Source organism: Castor canadensis, chromosome 15 (genome assembly GCF_047511655.1).
Source record: "Castor canadensis chromosome 15, mCasCan1.hap1v2, whole genome shotgun sequence".
NCBI lineage: Eukaryota > Metazoa > Chordata > Mammalia > Rodentia > Castoridae > Castor > Castor canadensis.
Genome location: NC_133400.1, coordinates 36,996,209 through 37,022,472, shown reverse-complemented (window position 1 = coordinate 37,022,472; position 26,264 = coordinate 36,996,209). Strand labels below are relative to the sequence as shown.

The 26,264-nt window shown below is 38.0% G+C and overlaps 1 protein-coding gene across 6 annotated transcripts in view; it reads left to right on the top strand.

Moving 5' to 3' along the window:
• Phkb (phosphorylase kinase regulatory subunit beta) overlaps positions 1 to 26,264 on the top strand; it is a 205,941-nt gene that overhangs the window by 120,339 nt on the left and 59,338 nt on the right. For all 6 annotated transcript variants that reach the window (XM_074056045.1, XM_074056046.1, XM_074056044.1 and 3 more), the window contains one exon: positions 1,227 to 1,321. In XM_074056045.1, coding sequence (XP_073912146.1) covers positions 1,227 to 1,321 — 95 coding nt within the window. The remainder of the gene's footprint in view (positions 1 to 1,226; positions 1,322 to 26,264) is intronic.

Here is a 26,264-nt window from a genome sequence, read left to right as displayed (position 1 = left end):
GCTCTACCACTTGAGCCACTCCACTAGCCCTTTTTTGTGTTGGGTATTTTTAAGATACGGACTTGCAAACTATTTGCCCCAGCTGGCTTTGAACCTCTGTCCTCCTGATCTCAGCCTCCAGGTGCGAACCACTGGAATCCCACACACCATTTCTTTTTTATGATAAAATAGCATTCCATTATATGAATATACCTAATTTTATTTATCCATTCATCAGAATGATGAATTGTTTCTATTTTGGGTTATTATAAATACTGGTGCTATGAGCTTTCATGTACAAATTATTGTTTGACATTTTTCATTTCTCTTGGGTATACCCAGTAAAGGAACTGCTGGGTTATACACTACCTGTTATATTTAACAGTTTGAGCAACTTCCAGACTGTTTCCCAAAGCAGCTGTATCATTTTGCTTTCCCACCAATATTCTCTACATCCTTGCTAACACATTCTTATCTATTATTTCTTAAAATTAATATTGCTATCCCAGTGGGTATGAATTTGTATCTCAGTTGTGGTTTGATTTAGCATTTCCCAAATGAAGAATTTTGTTGTGTGTCTTTTCATGTGTTTATTGGTGGTTTACTTAACTTCTTTAGAGAACTATCTATCCAAATATTGTGGCTATTTTTAAATTGAGGGGGGTTGTCTTTTTATTATGGAGCTATAAGAGTTATTTATTCTAGATAAAAGTCCCTGACAATATACATAGATTGCCAATATTTTTCTCTTATTCTGGGGGCTATCATTTAGCCCCCAGTGACCTTTGAGGCACAAAAGATTATAATTTTATGAAATCTAATTTGTCTCATTTCTTTGGTCACTTGCATTTTTATTTAATTTTGTATAAATCAAAGTCCCTACAGTCTTACAGTTTTAGCTCTTACATGTAATTATTTTATCTATTTTGGTTTATTTTTATATATGTATGGGAAAGAGGTCCACTTTCATTCATTGGCTAATTAATGACCCTCCCAATCTCCTCCTCTCAAGTAGCTGAGATTATAGACATTAGCCACCATGCCTGGTCCTTTCTTTTGTATTTATTGAGGGTTATTTTTATGACCTAGCATAGGTTATATCCTAGAGGATGTTCTGTGTGCTGGGAAAAATGAATATTGTGCACTTGTTGAGTGAAGTGTCCTATAGATGTCTCTTAGGTCTGGTTGATTTATAGTGTTGTACAAGTGTATTTTTGATAATGTCACTTTCCTTTTTTTTTTTCCAGCTGATGAGTTAATTAGTCCTAAAGACATTGATCCTGTCCAGCGCTACATTCCACTACAGAATCAACGGAATGTGAGCATGAGGTACTCCAATCAGGTAAGGAAATATTGTGCTTCTTAATTTAGACTCATCTAGAGGCACTGAAAGCTTAATTCAAGAGGAAATTTTATTTTGAATGGGTTTTTCTTGCTCCTGCTGAGGGAAAGAGTCTCCCTCTTCTGGTTAGTATTGGGGGCATGGCTCAAGTGGCAGAGCACTTACCTTGTAAACCCTAGGCCCTGTACTTACGGAAAAAAAAAAAATTGTGTGGCAAAGGATTGCTTGTTAGTGAGGAAGTAGGAATCAGATGTGTCCAACAAGGTGCCTCTCAAGTAAACATTTCCATCTTCAGAATGAATAACTTTAAGGTGCTGGATATATATGAAAAGATACAGTATACATGGGAGCACAAGGATGGGTGACGTTAGAAAGGACTCCATGAAAGACCCTGAGCTGATGATGTCTGTCCCCTGACAGGACTAAATAATTGATAGAGTTATTCTTAGCACTTGGTAACATGTTGGAGGAGGGAATAGTTTTTGAATTCCTACATTTAGTAAGATTTAGACTGTGGATTTAAATTATGTTGTACCAACAAAATAAGTGTTTGCAGGATCAGCAAGATTGATGTTGACTTGAGCAAACCCTCAAGTATTAAATGATACCAGTAATGAGGACTGTTAAAATGAAATGTTGTGGATTGTGGAAACTGCCTGAGGAGAAAGGAAATGAACTTAAATATGTGCCTGGGATTCCAAGCAGTTAACATACATTTAATAAGAATGGCATTCAGCACTTTCAGGGGATATGCTTACAAATTGAATGCTCCTTTTATTTTAAAACAAATACATATTCCTCTCTCTCTCTCTCTCTCTCTCTCTCTCTCTCTCTCTCTCTCACACACACACACACACACACACACACACACACCAGTAAATGCTGGTTTTAATGAAAGAAAGAGAAAGCCAAAAGTTCCATTAGGTTCTGTTGCACTATTTCTCTGACTCTGAATAGTTCATAGATGAGAAGCTGTTTGAGACTTTTAAATAAAATGTTCTCAATAACATAAAATCTTTTTGTTAATGTGTGATAGATATTTTCCACTGATCTGTTAGCTCCTATACAGTGTATTTTGGCCTTTACCTTAGGCCAAATGCTCAGTGCAGTGAAAATTTACAATCTGTACAAATTTGAGATACTCAATTTTGCTTTAAGAAACAGTAAATATATCTAACTCCACATTCCCCAGTGCTCTGACTTGAGCCATTTTTAGACTAGTGTGTATCATTTACATAGCATTTCACAGACTTGAACCGGTTCTCTGGGATGACGAAACCCAAAAGCCTTTCTTAGAAAATAAAGTCATAGATTACAGGCTTGATGTGTGGAGCAGGTGTCAAAGAACATCACAGCATTTCATAAGCACTGCCTAACAAAATTTTACAAGTTAAACTGTTTTGTTTTTTCCTTTATTATTGTGTTGGGTGGGGGTACATTGTGGTATTTATAAAGGTTCTTACAGTATATCAAATATATCATACTTGAATTCCCCCCTTCAACTGCTCTCCATCCCCTCTCTCCCCCCGCCAATTCCTGGAACAGTTTCAACAGGTATCATTTTTGTATTTACATTCATGTGTACACATTATTTGCACCATATTCATCCTCCTACCCCTTTTCCCTGCCACCTCCCCCCTCCCATGGATGCCAACATCTCCCCATGCATGCAGGACCTGTTCCACCCTCCTGTTCTTCAATTTTGTAGAAGAAAGAAGATAAAAGATAAAAAAAGAAAAACATGACATTTTTTTCTAGTTTGAGATAAAGATAGCTACATAGGGAGTTTCCTTGTGTTGTTTCCGTGCATATATATATTACAACTCCAGTTGATTCATCAGCTCTAGTCCTCTTCACTCCTCCCTATTCCATGTCCCATGGTGGCCCTGGGCAGTTTAAGATTTCTGTATTCATTCCTGCACAGAGAGCACATCAACCACATTCAAGTCTTTAGTTTCCTTCTTTTGCTGTATCCCTTCCGTGCATCAACTTCCCTTAGTTTGACCTGCGTCCCATAATATTGCTGCATTTGTTTAGGGTCTATAATCTACATGTGGCTTTTGGCCTTCTGAGCCTGACTAACTTCACTTAAGATGATGTTCTCCAGTTCCATCCATTTACCTGTGAATGACAAAATTCATTCTTCTTTGTGGTTGAGTAAATTACATTGTAAATGTGGCATAAATACCACATTTTTTAAATCCATTCATCAGTAGTAGGGCATCTTGGCTGTTTCCATAGTTTACCTATTGTGAATAATGCTGCAATAAACATGGATGCACAGGTGCCATTGTTGTAAGCTGACTCACATTCCTTCAGGTATATCCCTAGGAGTAGTATTGCTGGATTGTATGGAAGATCTATTTTTACTTTTTTAAGGAGCCTCCATACTGTTTTCCATAGTGGTTGTACTAGCTTACATTCCCACCAGCAGTGTATGAGTGTTCCTTTTTCAGTATCCTTGCCAACATTTGGTGGTGATGGTGTTCTTGATAGTAGCTATTCTAACAGGAATGAGGTAGAATCTTAATGTGGTTTTGATTTGCATTTCCTTTATGGCCAGGGATGGTGAGCATTTTTTCATGTGTTTCTTAGCCATTTGGACTTCTTCCTTTGAAAAGGTTTAGTTCATTTGCCCATTTCTTCATTGGACCATTGATTTTTTCGGAGTTTCTGTTTTTTGAGCTTTCTTGTATATTTGGTTATCAGTTCCTTCTCTGGTGTATAGCTGACAAAGATTTTTCTCCCATTCTGTGACTGGCCTTTTCAATTTAGAGACCATTTCTTTTGTTGTGCAGAAGCTTTTTAATTTCATGTAGTTCCATTTGTCTATCCTTTCTGTTAGTTGCTGAGCCTCTTGAGTTCTACTGAGGAAGTCCTTGCCCATGCCTATTGCTTCCAGTGTATTCCCTGCTCTTTCCTATGCTAGCTTCAGATGTTAAGGTCCTTAATCCACTTTGAGAGTTGATACTTGTTCAGGGTGACAAACATGGATCTAGTTTCAGTTTTCTGCAGGCAGATGTCTGGTTTTCAACATTTGTTGAAGAGGCTGTCTTTTCTCCATCATATGTTTTTCACACCTTTGTCAAAAATTAGATGGGCATAGGTGGGTGGATTCATATCTAGGTCCTCTATTCTGTTCCATTGGTCTTCATATCTGTTTTTGTGCCAGTACTGTGCTGTTTTTATTGCTATGGCTCTGTAGTATGCTTTGAAGTTGGATATTGTGGTACTTCCAGTGTTGCTCTTTTTGCTCAGTGTTGCCTTGGCTATTTGTGGTCTTTTGTGCTTCCATGTGAACTTTAAGGTTGACTTTGCATTCTCTGTGTTGAATGTCATTGGGATTTTTATGGGAATTGCATTGAACATATAGTCATTTCTGCTGTGAAGTTTAACTGTTTTAATGTTTAAACAGTTATGTCATGCTTGAGCACATAGAAGGGAGGTTGTACCTTATGTGTACTTTTGGTGTACAGTATACTTGTAACTCTTTCTCTCCTCAAGAATGTTTATCAGAGTACAAGTGAATGAGAATGAATTATGCATTTTACTTATGTTTTTATTTTTCATTTTTACTTTTCAGTGTTGGAGACTGAACTCAGGGCCTAATGCATGTTTGGCAAGCACTTTCCTACTGAGCCATATTCCCCTTGGTTTTTAAAGATAGGGTCTCACTCTGTAGCCCAGACTGGCCTTAAACTCACAGTCCTCCTGCCTCCAACTCCTGAGTGCTGGGATTACAGATGTGTGCCACCACACCTGGATTTCATGTTTTTATATACAAGTCATTTTATAACATGGATACTGAATTATTTGTGGCATACTTTCTAGGTGCAACCACCTCCTAGCTGAGAGAGGAGCTCTAGGTAAGGACAGAGGCTCCTCTCCTGCATGCATTACAGATTAGATCTCTGCAGCATCATATGCAGTTTCAGAAAGGGAGGGATGAGAGGATTTACAACAACACTTCTGGGAGCTAACAGAGCCCTTCTTTGTTGGCAGTTTGGGCCTATGGCATATAAAACAGTGAAGTTCACTTGCCAGTTTCTCAACCATTTCAAGCAGTAGTCAGTCAATACCTGGCATGCCCATGTCCATTGCTGGGGTTGGGAAAAGTGGGCTGATGAGACATTGGTGTCAGACATATCCTAAGATGTGTAGCTATCTGCTTGAAATATTGGTTTCAATCCAGTGGCCACTGGGTCATGACTGACCAGGTCAGATTTTATGATTAATAAATCTATGGGGATTGACCAGGTGCTTTAAACTCTGCCCAATGCTGGGAAAGTAATGAAATCCAGGCAAGAAAACCCTACCTTCAAAGGAAGGGAGATGAGGAGTGCCCATGAAAAACTTTGGCCTTGACAGAACTCAGAAGCTATTGTACTTACACTTAGGTTTCATAGCAGTGAAAACATATTGAATAAAATCAGCAAAGGGAAAAGTTGCGTTGGGCACAAACTTCCAAGTGTCCTCACAAAGTATTGCAAAGCAAGGAGGCTTGTTCATGCTCGTGCATGGCTTTTTGATTTGGAGAGTTTGGGTTTTGGTTTAGAGAGTTTTGGTTTGGGTTTGGAGAGTTTTGGTTTGGGTTTGGAGAGTTTTGGTTTTGGTGGTACTGGGGTTTGAACTCTGGCTAACCAGGCAGTCCTTTTTTTGTTTTAGTTTATTTTTCAGATAAGATCTCACTTTTTGCCTCAGCTGGGCTCAGGCGGCATAACTGGGATTACATTTTGCAACAAAGTCTGGCTTATTGGTTGAGATATGGTCTTCCTAACTTTTTGCTGCGGTTGGTCTTACACCATTACCCTTCTGATCTCTATCTCCCGAGTACTGGGATTACAGGTATAAGCCACTGTACCCATCTTGTCCATTGTTTTTATGAAGGGTCAGTCATGTAGGCGTGTACCAGTCTCCCTCATCCCTCCAGAGAAAAACCAGGTATTTACTGTAAATCACATTTTTAACACAAACAATCTGGGCAAAATGGTACACTGTGGCCCAAGGCCTTGGGTTTGCAAATATGCTCTGTTATTCTTACTAACATTTTCTCAAGTGTTCTCTATTTCTTTATTTTTTGTCTATAATTATTTTTATAATTATATTTTAATTAAAATTATAACTTTAATTATATTGTTTTAGAGCCATGTCTTTGCTATAATACACATTGTTATTATAAATAATAACATTCAGGAAATCTTCCTTAACTTTTTTTTCTTTGTTTTCAGTACTGAGGATTGAGCCAAGGGCCTTATGTGTGTTAGCCAAGTGCTCCATCACTTGAGTTATAGCCCTTCCTTAATAATTTTTTGGTCCAGATCTTCCACTGATTTTTTCAGTTACATTTTTATATCTGTTAACTCATTCTTAATTCTGATTATTCTTACCATAATTTCCTTGCTTTTTAACTTAAAATTATGTACTACCAGAATTATTTAAAATGTGAGGAGTCAAAAAAAACTTTGGAGTGTAAATTAAATATATATATATATATATATATATATATATATATATTTTTTTTTTTTTTTTACTTTTTTTTTTTGAAAGAAGTACAGATCCCCAGAAAATTGCAAACTTATGTCTAGGGAGTACCCATGAGCCTTTCACTCCACCTCCCATAGTGCTAACATTTTCCATAATTATAATACAATGTGAAAAAGAGAAAGTTAACATTGGCATAATCCAGAGAATTTACTCACATTTTACCAGTTACACATACAGGTATGTGCACATGTCCATGTATATAGCTCTGTGCATTTTAATCACATGTATCTTTCCTAACTACGTCACAATCAAGTTTGCTTAAATGTGTTGTCACCATGTCACCATAGTGCTTTCTATGTTCCCGTTTGTAACTGTACCCACTCTTTTCACCTCAGTCCTTAAACCCTAACAACTACTAATGGGTTCTATACTTTATAATTTTCTCATTCAAGAATGTTATATAAATGGAACCATACCTAACTTTTTGGGATTAGCTTTTTTCACTCAATATAATATCTCTAAGATTCATCCAAGTTGTTTTATGTATCCATAATTACCACTTTTTATTGCTGAACTGTACCCCTAGGGTAGCTGTACCATAGTTTGCTTAACCATTCATCTGTGAAGGATATCCTGTGAGTCATTATGTACATTTAACTATTTCCTCTGTGTTTATTGAGCAGCACATCAGATTGTGTGATAATTTTTGTTTCAGCCATCAAAATTGATTTCAGACATTTATTGAGCTGAAAAATAGTGTATTGTGTCCACCTTATTTTTTACTATTCTGTTATCTCCTTTCTGAATGTTCTAGCCTCTATTATTTTCTGTTTAAAGAGCTTCTTTTACACATTATTTATGGGTAAGTCTGCCAGAAATAAATTTCTTTGTTTTCCTTTATCAGAGAATATCTTTATACTGCCTTTATTCCTGGAGAGTAGTTCTTTTATATATAGGATTCCTGGTTGACAGTTGTTTTCTTTCAGCACTGAAAAATATTGTGCTACTTCCTGTAGCTTCCAAAGGTGTGTGTTCCAATATAGATACATGTGCACCATTTTTTTCTGTACTGTTTCCTTTGCCTCCAGTTAGAGGGCTAGGAGACACCAGGCTCAGCTGACAGGGCAATCTGCCCACTTAATGGCCCCACTAAGTGCAAGCAGAAGTTGAGTAGACTTGTCATTGCTTCAGAGCCACTGCAGGTGCATTGGACTGCCTTGGGTGCCTAAGTTGAATAGGGCTGTATAGTCACAGTTTGCAGGGCTACTTTGCTGATGCTACCGTGAATGCTGTGGTTGTGAAGCAGAAGTCAGGTTGGCTTGCTGGGACTGAGGCTGCTATTAAAGGCAGATTGGCCAACTGGTACCTCAGTTGAGGAGCTGGAGTTGAGGTTCCCCATTTGGTCTCTGTTGTGCTTTCTTTATCCCAGTCCTGTCACCAGAGAGAGAGTAGGCTTTTTTACTCTCTTGCCAAGCCTACTTGTTTCAGGCTGTTGGCCTCTCCCAGCATTTGTAGGATCTCAGAATCTCACTTGACTGCCATTCTTCAGGTCCTGAGATCTCTAGCCAGTCATCTGTGTTCTTTCCAGTTTTCAAAGTCTTTTAATAGTTATCATTCTAGGCTGTCTTGTTCCTACTTCCAGGTTTTTTTTTTAATAGACAACTTATCTTCATAAGTCTTTATACAAGTAAAAAAAGAGTTTTGGTTCCTTGACTTGTCTTTTCTACAGAGTAATTTTTAAAAATAATAATGGCTGTAGTTTGTCGTGCATTTATACAGCAACTTAAGATACAGTTTGCATCCCATACAATTCACTAATTTAAAGTGTATAATTCAATGCTTTTCAGTGTATTTGCCACAATCGATTTTACATCATTTTTATCACTCCAAAAAAAAATCTTATACCCTTTAGTTACATTCTTTTCCTTTCAGTTTTCCCCTCTCCCTGTCTCAGCCATAAACACTTCTAGTCTATTTTCCATCTGTATGTTTTTGCCTATTCTACACATTTCATACAAATGGTTTCATATAATATAAGGTATTTTGTGATTGACTCTTTTCACTTAGTATAATATTTTCAAGGTTTACAAATGTAGTGGCATCTGATTGCCCTTCATTCCTTTTTATGGCAGAATAACATCCCATTGTATATATTATGGGACCACATTTTATTTACCCATTCATTAGATGATGAATATGTGGGTTGTTTCTAGGTTTTAGTTTTTAAGCACAATGGCTACTGTGAACTTTCCAGTATAAGTTACTGTGTGGCGTGTTTCATCTTTCTTAAATATAGACCTAAGAAAAAATGCTGGATCTTGTGCTAAAGTCTTGCTTAATATTGTGAGGAACTGTTGGGCTGTTCATTTTAAGATGTGACCACATCATTTTGCAATGTATTGAGAGTTTCAGTTTCTTTATGTTCTTGCCAACTTTTGTTGTTTTCTGTCTTTTTGATTATAGCTATCTGGTGAATTTTGTGGTTTCAGTTTGCATTTCTCTAGTTACAAAAGTTGAGCTTATTTTCATGTGTTAATTGTTAATTCATATGTGTGTATTTTCATTGGAGAAATATCTGTTAAGATACTGTGGTCATGTTTTAATTGACTTGTCTTTATTATTAAACTGTAAGAATTCTTTATATATTCTGGATATGACTCTTTTATATGATTATAAATGTTTTCTCCCATTCAGTGAGTATCATTCCACTTTCTTAAAGATGTCATTTGAAGTACAAATTGGTTGCTTATGCTTTTAGTTTCATTCTAAGAAATCATTGCCTAATTCAAGGTAAGAAAGAGTTATGTCTTTCTTTTCTTCTAAGAATTTTATAGTCTTAGCTCTTAACATTTAGGTCAATGATCCATTTTGACTTAATTGTTATATATGTATAGGTCTGTGATTCATTTTTATTTTTTTTATATGGTATGAGGTATACGGATCCAATTTCATGGATCTTCAGTTAACATTTGTTGAACATCTACAGTAATTTTTAATGTTTTTCATGGAGTTAAAATATATGCAACATAATATTTGTTATTTTAACCATTCATAAGTGTACCATCCATTGGCTTCAAGCACATTCACGGTGTTGTTCAACAATCACCACTATCTATACTCAAAACTTGTTAACCATTTTCACCTGCACTCATTAAGCAATGACTCATCCTTTTCTCCTCCCTCTAGCCCTTGGTACTCTATTATACTCTCTGTTTCTATGAACTTGCCATTCTAAGTACCTAATGAAGGTGGAATATGCAATATTAATTTCTTCTGTATCTGGCTCATTTCATTAAGCATAATTTCAAGAATAATTTTTATGTGTTTCGTTAATGTGGTATTTCTTTTTTCTTTCTGCTGGTCATTTTGTTGTGTATCTGATGATCCTCCAACCATACATTTATGTAATAAATGGATTGATTATTCTCAGTACTTTAAGTAGTGTCCTCTCCTACCACCCTAATAACAGGTGAGAGATATGTGATTGAGAATTTTGTCTCCTGACCAGCCTCACTCATAAGCCATGGATCTGGTGGGGAACAAACTAGACCCTTGCCACAATGGCAGACCATGAAGGACTTTCCTTTGAAGGAGCTGCTGCCTGCCCTAGAGGCATTAACTTACCCCAGCCCATTTGTTCAATATTATGGGGAGAAATTCTTACTTTATAATAGACTCTAGTTCCCCATTTAAGGCATAAAGCTGGCCATGCTGGCCTTTTATTAATCCTTCCATGTCAGTCCCTGCCTCTCCCCACCTGCACTCCATTGTACCTGCAAATCCAGGGTTCCTCTAGTAAGAGAGGGTGTCAGCTCCCACACTGGTTGCAGCTTTTTGGTGACAATCTGTGCTATAGTTTGTATTTTATAGATTTCCTCTGCTTATTTTACTCATTAATGCATTTCCATTTGCTATCTTTTACCCTAAAATTGTGTTAGGATATCTTTTACCTGATGAGCTGCTTTCCTTTTCTCTTCATTTCTGTGGCTTTGGTCTTTTATGTTTATTTTTGGTATCTGTATTGGCATTTCTCTGAGATCTGAAAAAGAAAGAAAATTGAGTGCATGTGTTCACTCTTCTCTCTAGAGCCAGAAGCCTAGGCTTTACCTCCTGTGCTTAAATCTTATCTCAGTACTTCTAAGCTTCTTTTTCTACTGCTGAAGTCATTGCTTCTTGGTCAATAAACCTAATGCTGAATTGAGCAGAGTAGTTATTCATGAAATAGTTGTGATGGCACTGAATAGAGGCAAACAAAGTAAATTGAACACCATAATTATTCATATTATCTGATAAAAGTAATATTTGAAAAAAAAAATAGTTTATCCCAAACTGTTAACTGGTTCATCCATCTTGTGAACAAGGTAACAATACCTGCTCTTCTACCCCTACTTTTCTGTGCTTCCTTTGGTTTGGGAAACTTATAGGAAACCTTGTTATCCCATCCTGTAAGTTACTGCTTACAAACCAGTCAAGTGAGTTTAGAAGCTGTGACATTAAACTTGTTTTCCCAAAGCTCTTAGTATAAGTCCTATTATGACACTTATTATGCTGTTGTAGTTGTTGGCTTACCTGTCTTGACTTCCTCACAAAGATTCCCAGAAGAGACTATCATATTCCTCTGACTTTCCTTAACCTCTTTTGGTATTTGACAGGATACAGGAGAAGTGAGAAATATAAGAATAACTATTGTTCATTACACTCCTGTTATTTATACACCTTGTACAAGCCATTTTATGTGCATTATTGTTATTGGCAAATGGTGTTTTCAGAAGATCTTGGTCCTTGTGTTCCAAATAGAAGAATCTAAGCAGAACATGTGGATGGGGTGAGGTAGAATAATTTTATTGAGGGAAGGGGAGTCACCCATTCTGCCAGTGAGGCAAGAGAACAAAAAGGGCCAGGGTCTTTTGGTACATGATTTTTATACCACCTTGAACTTGGAGATAGGGAGACAATATATCATCACCTGGCTTCTCTCACCTGTGGGCTAGGGGGAGGAGCTCTTGAGTCAAGACAGGGAATAGTCCCAGACTATCCCTAACCTAGCCTGCCTCATTATGTCTGATTTTAACACTTTTCTGAAGTAAATATTATCATACCCATTTTATAGATAGGTAATGTGAGTCTCAGGATTAGTTGTTTCTCTTACACCACAGTTATCATGTGGCAGAATCAATGTGAAGGTGTTAATTAATAAAGGAAGGAATGTCAAGCGTTTGGAAGCAATGATTTTCATCTTGGCATGAAGGAGAAATCACTTCTTTCCTAAATAGCCTGACCCAGTATCATGTCACAGAAAACAGTTTCACCTATCCCCTTGGACACTTTGAGTCCTGTGGAAGTGATAGGAAAAATTCAGTGCAAAAATGTTGCAGCAGTACAAAGTATATGCTGAGATTTGTCGTATATAACTTTTGTCACATTAAAAAAGTCTATTTCCTTCTGTCTTTCCTGTTGTGTTAGGATGAGGTCAAGTACACCAACCTAGTAATTAGTAATTGTATTAGGGATTTCCTTCTTCCTTATCAGAAGGAAAACCCTTTCAGGAGGCTAGCAAGCTGTTGAGTGCTTATTCCCTCTCCTGTTTCACCCTAACTTCACCCTTACAGGGGGCCCATTGTTGTCTGTTGCCTAAGAAATTCTGGTGCTGAGTGCCCATTGATTATCTAGAATGAGACTCTCATTGCTTATACTGCACTGCCTCTGCCATGTTAACATGAGATAATGGTGGCTTCAAAAGTGTTTCCAGCCTTTGCTGCTCTTTCATACTTGGAAGAAATCTGATTGCAGCAGAAAATGCAAGCAGCTGACCATGTGCATTTCACTGACCCATTGTGTTTTGCCTTGCAGTTGGCCACTGAGGATAAGGTGACCCTGAGAAGGACATTCATATATAGTAACTGAGAGGATTGCTGGGTGGGGGGGGGGGCTGTAGTTCTATAGCAAATGGAGGTTATTGTGAAATGTGTATTAACCTAACTTGAATACATAGATTCCTGATTACATAAGAAAACACACAATGCTTTTATAAATGTTTGTGGGACTCTGTCTGAAACTATTATATTTAATAAGCATGAGCCTTTTTTCTTAATTTTCCTGTTTTTAAATCAATTTGGGAAAATTGATTTTTTTCTTGAAAGAAATGTTGAGTACATCTGAATTTTTGCATAATAAGGTATTAATTCTAATATCTAAAAGGAGAGCCATAGAAAAATACACAGATATGAAATTAAAATTTTGATATCAAGAATATAAGTAGAACAGGTTTTATATTTTTGGATGTTCTGCTTAGCAAATTATATAGCCTCTGGAGGCATACTGCACACATTTGAATCCAAGCTTGGGCACATTGGCCAACCTCTGTGTGCCTTAGTTTCCTCACATATAAAATCAGAATACTGCCTCATAGAGTGATCGTAAGAATTAAATGAGTTAATACAGGTAAAGAGCTTAAAAAAAAAAACTCTTGGGTTATACTTAAACACTCACTGAATGTTAACTATTGTTATGATTTATATTTTGATAGTTCCAATGGAGACATACCTAGTAATTGTGATAAGAAAAGGTATGGGAGCAGTTTTTTTCAGAAGGCCAGGATTAGTTCTTTGTCAGGGTGTGGGTAATGCCAACAGTGTAGTAAAGGTATGCTCTAAGAAAATCAGAAAAAGAACTCTAGCAAGAAGGTTAAAGCAGTGTTATAGATAGGCAAGTCTGGCAAATTTTGACTTTGAGGCAATTCCCAAAGGCTGACTGCCTAGTTGTCTGGGAGGAGTAGCAAACACAAGCAGAAATCCAGGTACTGGTCTGACTGTAGACCTACTGTGATTCACCCTTGGTATAACCTCAGGAAGGTCTCCTAATGTCTCTGGAGTGCGTTTCTCTAACCTGTAAAATTACTTGTGTAAGGCTCAATTTGTAAATCCCTTTCTAGCAGTTCTGCACTGGCTTCCATGATCTAGGTTATTGATAACCTTTGACTAATTGTTGTAGAATGGTGTGCCCAAAAGCCAGATTGTAGAGAGTTAAAGAGCGATCAGATGGTAGAAGACTTATCTGTTCAGGAAGTTGAATCAAGGTTATATGTCCCTCCTACTTTAGTAGATACATTATATAACACTCCTACAATATGGACATATAGCTGTTTCCCTTTCTAAATTCTTGTTTCAAATCTATTCCCTTTTTAAATGTTTATTGATCTTAGGTGAATGAAGGAAATTTTGCATGTGACTGTTTTATTTGGTTCAGTTCATCCTAATGTTCTCAAATAGTATAACTAGTTTGAGATGTAATTTCTACTTAAAGGACTAAAACAAAACAAAACAAAAAAACTCCACTAGCTTGTCAAAGAAAGAAAGTGTTTGTGTGGGACCAAAAAGCCACATTTATCTATTGGTATGGGAGTGAAGTTGAATACTGAACTGAAGTTCTTACGATTATCAGAATAAAATAGTCTAGGCAACAAAAAATGCTTCAGAAAGCCTAGCCTGAATATGTCACAGCAACACAGAGGTTATCCTCAGGTAATACTGTCTGCAGTTTTCAAGGGAAATGAGAATCTTAGGAACTGGTATTAATACCAGAGCCAATTAAAATGAATGTTTGATCAAAAAACCCAGAACTGAGAAAACTTGAACTGAAAGTTTAAAAAGAGAGAGCTTAAACACATTTACTAACATCATTCTAATTAACCCACTGAACTTACTAAAATTAAAAGTTCCAATAATAGGCATTATATATAATGAAATATTTAATTTATAAGATGAAGACTTCTTTTTAGTCATGGCCAAAATGTAAAAGTGAGGAAATTGGCCTAAGTAAGAAGGCAGGATTTATAGTCCACAATAAAGATGCACAAGGAGTATTCGAGTAAAGTGGAGTATTGTTTAAATGATTCTATATTCCTGATATTTTACTCTGAGAAAAAAAATGTTTATTTAGAAACATTAAATTTATTAACCTAGAACCTACTTACCTTTTCTTTTTTTGAATCTATCCACACTTTTTAGAGATCTGTTAATCTTTGAAGAAAAACCTATTAGTTAATCCCATTCTAACTCCACTTTATTTAATAATCCATATTATAAGGAGTTTCCCTCTTCAAAATCAGAGGATTGGGCTTTTGGGAGTCCCTAATTCCTTGGGGAGTGATTTTTCTCTTAGGAAGTCCTTGGAAAGTTCCAGGTGTTTTTGCCATCTTATTGGTGAATAAAATATGAAAATTATTGGTCAGTTCCTTGAGACAATGTTTTACATTCAATGACATAATTAGCATAATACACCAGATCGTGTGTGTTGATGTACCCATAAGAGAATTCAATTTCACATGTAGTGACACCCTTGCTTTGAGTCTGAGAAGTAGACTAGCACATTTAATTATCAACTAAAATGGATTGATCTATTTTGATGGTCTTTGAGGAAAAAAACAATATGCAAGAAATGCTTTTTAGTCATAAGAGCTTATTTTCCAAGCTGTAAAGTTCCAAATTTAGTATAAAAGTTGGTACATATTTATTAAATCATGTATATATTTATATAGTCTGAGCTAAAAGCATATATACTTGTTGGTCACTAGTTTTGAAATTAATGAGGAAGAAGGGATTTCATGCTTTGTTTTCTTAAAATACAGAAGCATAAAATTTTGTGTGAATTATTTTCCTGACAAAGAACAACACACATATATGTAATAAATTTTAGTATTTAAAAGGTGATGTAGTGTGGTGTCTTTACATCATATAAGTCTAGCTATCAAACCTGTCTCTTCTACTCCTGTGTGACTTGAGCAATTTAATTAATCTCTCTCAGCCTCACTTTCTTTACCTGTTCAATAGAAATAATAATTCCTAACTCATGGTGGTGTTTATGATAAAATAATAATGTATGTTAAATGTCTTAACAAAATGTGTCATCCATTATAAGAACTAAATAAATATTGTTTTTGTTTTATTTCAAATAATTTTTCATCTCAATAGTATTACTTCTCATTAAAAAGATAGAAAAATCCTGATGAGTCTAGAGGAAAAATGTTATATTTCCAACATTTTGGCTTACTACTATACATAGACTTACTTATTTTTTTGGGTGCAGCCTTATTGGATATTCAGTTTTATATTCATTAACACTTATTTGTACTCTGTAAAATAATATTTTAAATGTCTATATAATGCTTCTTTGTTTGACTACTGTATATCAAGGTTTCTCTTATTATATAGCCTTTAATATAACATTTCTATTCTAGAAGTTGTTCCCAATAACAGCCACCAAGTTTCAGTGTTTACTGACTGCAGTATGACAGCATTTTTCTAAACTATGGATATGACCTAATTGCTTTTCATTAGAAGGTCTCTACTTAATTCTGTGGCTTTTCTATTCCTAAATGAAATTTTTTTAATTTTTATTTTATTCATATGTGCATACAATGTTTGGGTCATTTCTCCCCTCTCCCTTAACCGCCCTTACCCCCCTTACCCCTCGCTACCTGGCAGAAACTCTAAATGAAATACTTTATATTCCGTTGTGTCGTTTCACTAATGAAAACAAGGCAAGAGATTATAAAACAATTTAAATGTACACTTACATAAATGAAATCCGTGCTCAAAATAAATTTCCTTCCCTGAGACATACCTGATCCAAAACCATATTGTTATAGACCTTATCCTAGATTTAGGAATGTTTTCTTTTTTGATCAAAAGTCTATAATCTATGAAGTTAAGGAGCTGTGAGTTTTTTTCATTTCACCACAAAAGTTCAAAATCATTTACCATGCCCTTAGATTTATTACCTGAATCTCCCATACGTGACAGAATAGTAAGGGAATATTAAAATGATTAAGACCATCTGCTTAACACCTCTTATAGAGCAGGAAATTGAAATTCAAAGAGAAGTGACATGCCCATGGCCACACTGGCACAGATCCAAGGTGGAACAGGTATCCTGATGTAAAATGTGGTAAGCCTTGGTAAAATGCAGTGGTGAAAAGTTTGCATTTAATATTATTTCCCTGTGTTTTCATCACCCTTCAGTTATGACTAAGCTAGATAAGTCATCAGCAGCATGTCTTCTATCATTGTACCTCCCACACCAACAACTAACACAATACTTCTATAGAAAGGCTATCAAGTATATATCCATTCTCAACTAACTACTTGTCATAGAAATATGGAGGCACGGTACACTTTGTTCTGTTATCTTTCTCAAAGTTGGAAAATTTCCCAGTTATTTTTGTTTTCCCAGAACTCAGGGAGATTGACTTTATTGTTGGTCTATATGTGTTATTTCTTATATAACCTTTTATACTTTTTATGAATTCAGCATCATAGCTGGTCTGTTTTGCATATGACAAGTCAAGGTGTGAGTTTGTGAAGAATTGTGAAAAATATGAAGAAGGCAGTAGCCTCATTAGATAAAAATGATTATGTATTTTAGGTTATGTTAACTTGGAAAAAATTAAAGGTATAATATTTGTTCTGTTAAATTTCTTTAATGTTTTTGTATGCCACTAATTAAGACTGACTATATACAAACACAGCCATTGTTTTATTTTGGACAGAATTTTTTAATTTGGAATTTAGTTCCATTAAAATATTAGCTCTGTATGTTGATACTTTTGATTTGGTATAGATACAGCTTAATAGTCTATTGCCTTTTCTCAGACTACATTATTGTATTTTATCCATACTTTTTATGGGAGTACTGAGACTTGAACTGAGGGCCTCAACCTTGCTGAGTAGGTGTGCTACCACTTAACCCATACCCTCAGCCATTTTGTTTTTTTTAAGCTTCAGTTATTTTCCAGATAGTGTCTCACATCACTTGCCCAGGGCCCACCATGGATCTACAATCTTCCTGCTTATGTCTCCAACGTACCTGGGATCACAGGTGTGCCCTACCACATCTAGCTTATTTTTGTTTTGTTTTTTTTTTCTTTTTCTTTTATTATTCATATGTGCATACAAGGCTTGGTTCATTTCTCCCCCCTGCCCCCACCCCCTCCCTTACCACCCACTCCGCCCCCTCCCTTTCCCCCCCAGCCCCTCAATACCAGCAGAAATTATTTTGCCCTTATTTCTAATTTTGTTGTAGAGAGAGTATAAGCAATAATAGGAAGGAACAAGGGTTTTTACTGGTTGAGATAAGGATAGCTATACAAGGCATTGACTCACATTGATTTCCTGTGCGTGGGTGTTACCTTCTATGTTAATTCTTTTTGATCTAACCTTTTCTCTAGTTCCTGGTCCCCTTTTCCTATTGGCCTCAGTTGCTTTTAAGGTATCTGCTTTAGTTTCTCTGCATTAAGGGCAACAAATGCTAGCTAATTTTTTAGGTGTCTTACCTATCCTCACCCCTCCCTTGTGTGCTCACGCTTTTATCATGTGCTCAAAGTCCAATCCCATTGTTGTGTTTGCCCTTGATCTAATGTCCACATATGAGGGAGAACATACGATTTTTGGTCTTTTGGGCCAGGCTGACCTCACTCAGAATGATGTTCTCCAATTCCATCCATTTACCAGTGAATGATAACATTTCATTCTTCTTCATAGCTGCATAAAATTCCATTGTGTATAGATACCACATTTTCTTAATTCATTCATCAGTGGTGGGGCATCTTGGCTGTTTCCATAACTTGGCTATTGTGAATAGTGCCGCAATAAACATGGGTGTGCAGGTGCCTCTGGAGTAACCTGAGTCACATTCTTTTGGGTATATCACCAAGAGTGGTATTGCTGGATCATATGGTAGATCAATGTTTAGCTTTTTAAGTAGCCTCCAAATTTTTTTCCAGAGTGGTTGTACTAGTTTACATTCCCACCAACAGTGTAAGAGGGTTCCTTTACCCCCACATCCTCGCCAACACCTGTTGGTGGTGGTGTTGCTGATGATGGCTATTCTAACAGGGGTGAGGTGGAATCTTAACGTGTTTTAATTTGCATTTCCTTTATTGCTAGGGATGGTGAGCCTTTTTTCATGTGTTTTTTGGCCATTTGAATTTCTTCTTTTGAGAAAGTTCTATTTAGTTCACTTGCCCATTTCTTTATTGGTTCATTAGTTTTGGGAGAGTTTAGTTTTTTAAGTTCCCTATATATTCTGGTTATCAGTTCTTTGTCTGATGTATAGTTGGCAAATATTTTCTCCCACTCTGTGGGTGTTCTCTTCGGTTTAGAGACCATTTCTTTTGATGAACAGAAGTTTTTTAGCTTTATGAGGTCCCATTTATCTATGCTATCTCTTAGTTGCTGTTCTGCTGGGGTTTCGTTGAGAAAGTTCTTACCTATACCTACTTAACTGTATCAACTTTAGAGTTTGTGGTCTGATATTAAGATCCTTGATCCATTTTGAGTTAATATTGGTATAGGGTGATATACATGGATCTAGTTTCAGTTTTTTGCAGACTGCTAACCAGTTTTCCCAGCAGTTTTTGTTGAAGAGGCTGCTATTTCTCCATCATATATTTTTAGCGCCTTTGTCAAAGACAAGTTGGTTATAGTTGTGTGGCTTCATTTCTGGGTCCTCTATTCTGTTCTGCTGGTCTTCATGTCTGTTTTTGTGCCAGTACCATGCTGTTTTTATTGTTATTGCTTTGTAATATAGTTTGAAGTCAGGTATTGTGATACAATACCTCCTGCATTGTTCTTTTGACTGAGAATTGCCTTGGCTATTCGTGGCCTCTTGTGTTTCCATATAAATTTAACAGTAGATTTTTCAATCTCTTTAATGAATGTCATTGGAATTTTGATGGGAATTGCATTAAACATGTAGATTACTTTTGGGAGTATCAACATTTTTACTATGTTGATTCTACCAATCCATGAGCATGGGAGATCTCTCTGCTTTCTATAGTCTTCCTCAATCTCTTTCTGTAGAAGTGTATAGTTTTCCTTGTAGAGGTCGTTCACATCTTTTGTTAGGTTTGCACCTAGGTATTTGATTTTTTTTGAGGCTATTGTAAATGGAATTGTTTTCATACATTCTTTTTCAGTTTGCTCATTGTTAGTGTATAGAAATGCTAATGATTTTTCTATGTTGATTTTATATCCTGCTACCTTGCTATAGCTATTGATGATGTCTAGAAGCTTCTGAGTAGAGTTTTTTGGGTCTTTAATTTATAGGATCATGTCGTCTGCAAACAGGGATATTTTGACAGTTTATTTACCTATTTGTATTCCTTTTACTCCTTCTTCTTGCCTAATTGCTCTGGCTAGGAATTCCAGTACTATGTTGAATAGGAGTGGAGATAGTGGGCATCCTTGTCTTATTTTTGTTTAGATGGAAGTCTCACTAACTTTTTGCCCGGACTGGCCTTGAACTGTGATCTTCCCAATCTCTGCTTCCCAACTTGCTTACAGGTAGATTATAGGTGTGTCCCACCATGCCTGGCATATCCATATGTTAAAATGATCTTAAATAGAAATGTCAGAATATAATGTCTATGACTTTTGAAAATCATTTTCAAAAGCTAGAAGGCCATATATTTATATGATTAATTAACTTCAGTAATTTCATGAACCTTCCTGAATTTTGAGCAAATATTCATATTTTATTTACTTGAATCTATACGAACATCATATTGCTTCCAGCCTTATTTAATGCATCATAGGAGCCTGGGGTTTGTAGAGCCAGATTGTTTATAAAGAGGAATTATAAAAGGGACAGATAACTGGGCACTGGTTATGACTCTTCTAATCATATCATTAATCAGGGAATGAAAAAACTATAAAGTCAGCCCAAGAATATGGCAAGGAAGAATGAATAATCCTATGTAGCACAATATAAGCCCTTCCTTATTAAATCAAAATTGTTAAAAGTGGCAGATAGAGCTTTGAGTCTCAGAAGGGTTTTCAAAATAAAATTTAGCTAGGTATGGGGCTCAAGCCTGTATTCCTTGTTACTTGGAAGGTAAGGACCAGGAGGATTGCAGTTAGAGGCCAGCCTGAACAAAAAGTTGTGAGACCCCCTGTAAGGAAATATAGGCCCCAAAATGACCACGTGGAGAGGAGTGATCTAGCCAAGAGATTCTTTATTGCCGGCTGGGAGAGTGAGACTCAGCATGATCTGATTGGTTAGGGTCTTATGGTTCATGCTGATTGGAGGTTGGGGCAGAAGGAGGATTCAAGCTAGACTTGAGGCAGGACTGTGACCCTGGGGGGCCAGACCGTGACCCTGGAAAACAGAAGCTTAAGGGTGCAGTAAGAACTGAAACCTATCGGTGCCATCATTGCCAACATTCCTCCCTTTTTTGTTTGTTAAGGAAGGGGGGCGTTGTGTTCGCTCTGGCTTCTTCGAGCTGGCAAGGGGGCGGCATAGGGGAAGGGAGGGTTAGTTGGCAAACAGTGTTGGGGTGGTGAGCCTCATGATGGCGTACACCCAGGCTCCGAAAATGAAGATTTCCTCTTCCCTGAAGTTGATGAAAGTCCCTTGCAGCCACAGGTCATAAAGAGTCTCAAGCCAATCCTCCGACCTCTGTATGGTGGGTATCAGCCAACTATCCTCCCCTTTTGGAGAGGTTAGTATCCCTGGAGGTACAACTGGTTAAATTTTTGATTAGCAATAGCAGACATGTAGTATGATTCAAGGGAGGAAGCTTAAGAATAGGAGAGCAAGAACATAGGCATTAGGATCGGCATTGGCCAGGAAAAATCACTGTGAAATGTTGTCCCCTAGACAATTTCAACTACCTTCTCCATTTTCTAATTGTTTATTGAGAGCAGAGTCTGTTGGACGCAAGTTCTTCTAAGAGAAATGGAGGGCCATACATTATCTAAGACCCAAATAGGAATATTAGGAGGAGCATAAAAAGGTGTCTGTTCAGGAACTACATACCTAGGGATCTAAATTCTGCAAAATCCTATAACTGCCAGGAAAGCTATAAGCTGTCTTATGGTATGGGGGTTGGGAAACGGAAGATTGGGTTGATGCATTTATGACTCATGGAGTGAGTCTGTCCCTTTAAGGCCACACCTAGGTAGGTGACCTGTGGGAGGCAGGGGCTGTCAGGATTTAAATGTAACACTCTTGGATAAAAGAGAGCTTTAGCTCATTATTTTATATAAATTGACACTTTGAACCTTTTAAATGTTTGTACCATATTTAGATAAAGTATAACATAACACTTACAAGGTGGTCATTTAAGACACATAAGCAAATATGTAAATGAACTCTGATTTAGTAGTACTTAAAGCTTGACAAATCAGCAGAAAACACAAATAATTTCTTTGATAAAATCTTTCTCTGTAATGGCTTTTTGTAGATGTTACTCAGAGCAGAGCAATATTAAGATAACCTTGTTATTTCATAGACAGAGAGGATTTGATTTTAGTTTGACATAACCCTAAAAATCTTTTAGGCAACTCTTAGATTATATTCAACTTTAACTTTATCACACATCAAAGTTTTTTATTATGCACTTTTAAAACTTACTTAGACCTTTATACAACATACTAAACCCTTTGATGGTTTGTCCTCATCTTTCCTATTTGAAACAATCTTTAGGACAAACCCTTCTTTACAAAAACCTTTCTCATTCCGAAAAACCATTCCTTTTCTCTTTAACTTCCCAAAAATACATTTATTACCTATCCAGTTGTTTACTTTGTAACTTGTATTTTAAAATTAACTTTTATAAGAATTTTAAATTTATTATAAGGGCTGGAGCAACTAATTAGTAGCCCTTGTTTTAAGGAATAGACCTCATGTCCCTCAGGCTTGAGGGGATATTGTTTTAGGTATGGAAACTGTGAGGGATTTTTGAGTTTTATTTGAATAGGGAGGGCCATCCTGCCCCACCCTACACTCACCTCATCTGTCCACACTGTGGAATCTTCTTTGTTCCTGAAGGAGGGGGCAGCAGAGATAACTGCCTGGGGGGAGGAGAATTTGAGCTTTTAATTGAGATAGTAAATCCTCTCCCAGCAGGGACACTGGAGTTTCAGGTACTATGAGGAAAGAGTGACAGAAGAGGAGGTCTCCCCAAGAGCAGGCCAGAGGCCAGGTAAACTAGCGCTCTAGAGGCTAGCCAGATTTGCCCCGAATGATAACTTTTGTCATTGGACCGGGGACCAGGAGAAAAAGGTAAAACAGAGAAATGGGCTCCACTGTCTAGGAGGAAAATGGCCTTTTGTTTTTCTGCCATTATGGCTCCTCAGCATTGATGCCAAGAAATGGAGTGTGGACAGGAGGCTTGGACCCATCAATCCATAGGAAGGTGGCACCTCGTCTTCCATCTGGTGACAGGGGCACTTAGACCTCCAGTGGTTACCCTTGCAGAGGGCAGGGTCCTGGTTGGGGACGGGGCTGTCTCCCAGGCTGTCCCCCTTTAAGCATTCTCTGCAGAAGTGCCCCTCCCGTCTGCCACAGTAGCAAGTTCAGGATACAGGCCCCAGTTGGGTGGGGCGCCCTCTGAGAGCAGCAATGAGGCCTGTTAGTAAGGTCCTGGACATACAGACGTGGCTATAAATACAGACATGGCTAGCTGTGTTACTTGGTTCAATGACTTTTCCCTTCAGCCACAGTGAGTTTTTTATGACTATCTGGGACTGACTGTTAGAAATTTATCTTTGAGGAGACCCTCTCTCACCTGTGACTCTGAGTCCACCGTGGTATGCTTTCTGATAGGTTATTGCTGTAAAGTAAAGTTGTTATTTTACATTGACACCTGACACTCTGGAGAGCAAGTCTCTGAACTTTTCTGGGCCTCAGTTTCCTCGCTTGAAGAATGAGGGATCTGGTCTAGGTTAAACTACGTTTTTCCACTACGAGATGGCTGAAGTGACATTAATGCCACTTATCTTCTTTACCATTTTTTTTTTTTTTTAGTAATGCTGGGGAATTGAACCCAGGGCTTTGCACATGCTGGGCAGACATTCTCCCATTGAGTTATTTCCACAGCCCCAAATATTATTATTATTATTTCTTACTTTGGCTGTACTGGGCTTGAACTCAGGACTTTATGCTTGTAAAGCTGCACTCTACTGCTTGAGCCATATAATCATTTCCAACCTGAGTGGCCTGGGCCAGAACCCATTGCTTTTCTAATGAGAGAAATTTGTATAGGGAACCTCAGTTTACTTTTTTTTTCTTTTTTACTTTCATAGAAAAGGTCTAACTGGAGTATGGTATTGTAATTTAAGGAACCCTGTGAAGGCCACTTCTCTTGGTCACCCAAGGCATACTGAGGCCAGGCCTGAGTACAAAGCTTTTAACATCTACCAGCCAGAAGACTGGAAGGTGCTGGTCCCATCTAGAAAGAACAAAACACTAGGAACCTGTCTTTTAGCTAACAGCAGGCAGCCTCTTTAATAAAGTCTATCTTTTTAACAAAGAAATCATTTGTAAAGTTAGAGAAGGGCATTCAGAGGGCATTTCAGGCCAATAACAGTGCCATACGGGACAACTAGTGTTAATATCTGGAGGGAAAAATTTATGCTGAGGCCAAAGGTATAGAAAATTCTAAATGAGAAATGTGGAGACCACAGTAATGTCTATTTAGTTATTTCTGGAACTCTAACCTTTGCTAACAATTGACTTACAAGGGTCTGATGCCCTGAGGTGTGAGGTGGGGCTAGGAGCAGAACTTGTGCAAGGCGCCACTCCCTCCTCACCCACCTGTGACAAATGACCCTGACTGCCTAAGCCTGATCCTGTGGCCTGTCGCCCCTCCCCCCTTCCTGTGCTCTCTGCGCACGTTTATTCTAAGGGAAGTGGCAGCAGGCCACAGCCATCGCCACCTGTGGCTGGCGGCCCAGGATTTGCTGGGTCCTCTCTATGGATTTTCTTAGCTATGGCAGGCATTTTTTGCTGTGTCCAGAAGCCAGCATCCTGTGCACAGGTGCGCCTGTTTGCTTTCCCTCCTCTCCTTGTGGGGGTGGATTTAGAGCGTAAGCGTGGCAGCTGCAGGTTTTTGCAAGCGCTTTTGTACAGCAGCTGATTTAAAGTTACTTTAGACTGAGAGGCCTGGCAAACTAGTTGGAATAGCTTAAGTCATAAGGTTCCATACTACAGGTTTTTCATGGGGGGCAGGGTCCCAGAAAGCCCAGGGAGGGGAAGGCAGACAGAGACAGAGGACACGTGGTGAGACCATGGAGGAGACAGAAAGGTGCACTGACATCTTAGGTAAGGGAGGGGAAGGCAGAGCCTGGAGGCATGATACATGCTTAAGGGATTAGACATCACCTGTGTCTCCAGTTTGCTCCCATTGATTGGTACTGGCAGGCTTTCAGCAAAATGAAACCTCCACTCTCCAGTCACCGAATAAAGCATGAGCTCTCTCAGAGCTGGAACTGCCTTGAGGTCAGAATTGGCAAGGAATGGCTTGCTTAACTCCACCACAGGGAAAGTTTTTCAGGAAGATAGGAGGAGATAAGTATGGTAAGCAGTGCAAGAAGTCTGTTTACATGGAGAAGGAGGAGGTTTGGAGAGGAATTGGCTGATTTAGAAACTGGTTTACAGTCTGATAGAATCTGCGCAGGGGAACAGAAAATACAGAGGGAGGGTTTGAAGTCAGAGAGCCGGATTTAGACGGAGGTATGAAAAGGCTTGGACATAATGGAATCTCTCCCCATTATCCTGATCGCTCACAGTAGTTATATGTTCTAAAACCCAGAGACACCGAAGGGAGAGACCGCAAAGGGAGCCCAAGAAGGGTAGGTGAACTCACCAAAGAATGTCCGGTGTTGGATGTGAGCGAGGGTGATCGGGAGAATGAGTCCTGGCCAGTCACATCCTCAGAGTGGTCGTGGGGTGAGTCGGAATTGGGATCCCACCAGGATTAGTGGGGAAACCCACCCCAAGTCATGGCACCAAAATGTAAGGAAATATAGGCCCCAAAAGTGACCACGTGGAGAGGAGTGATCTGACCAAGAGATTCTTTATTGCCGGGTGGGAGAGGGAGAGAGCAGAGAGCCAAGAGAGGGAGGGAGAGAGGGGCAGGGGCTTAAATACCCCTCAGTGAGACTCAGCATGATCTGATTGGTTAGGATCTTATGGTTCATGCTGATTGGAGGTTGGGGCAGAAGGAGAATTCAAGCTAGACTTGAGGCAGGACTGTGACCCTGGGGGGCAGGACTGTGACCCTGGAAAACAGAAGCTTAAGGGTGCAGTAAGAACTGAAACCTATCGGTGCCATTATTGCCAGCAAACAGCTGGATACAGTGGCAGCATCTGTCATCCTAGCTATGTGGAGAAACACAAATAGAAGGACTCAGTCCAGGCTGGTCCAGGCATAAAGCGAGACCCTATCTTTAAAAAAAAAGAAAGTAAAAAGGGCTGGTGGAGTTGCTCAAATGGTAGAGCTCCTGCCTAGCAAGCATGAGCCTGAGTTCAAACCCCAGTACCATCAAAAAACAAATAAAATAAAATTTAAACAGGACTGATGAATTCTAGTCCATGCTGAGGTTCTTGCCTCTAATTATGACTAGATCTTTTCTTTTGTGTCACAGAAGGTTAAAAATCTTCCCCACCCATTCCCAGG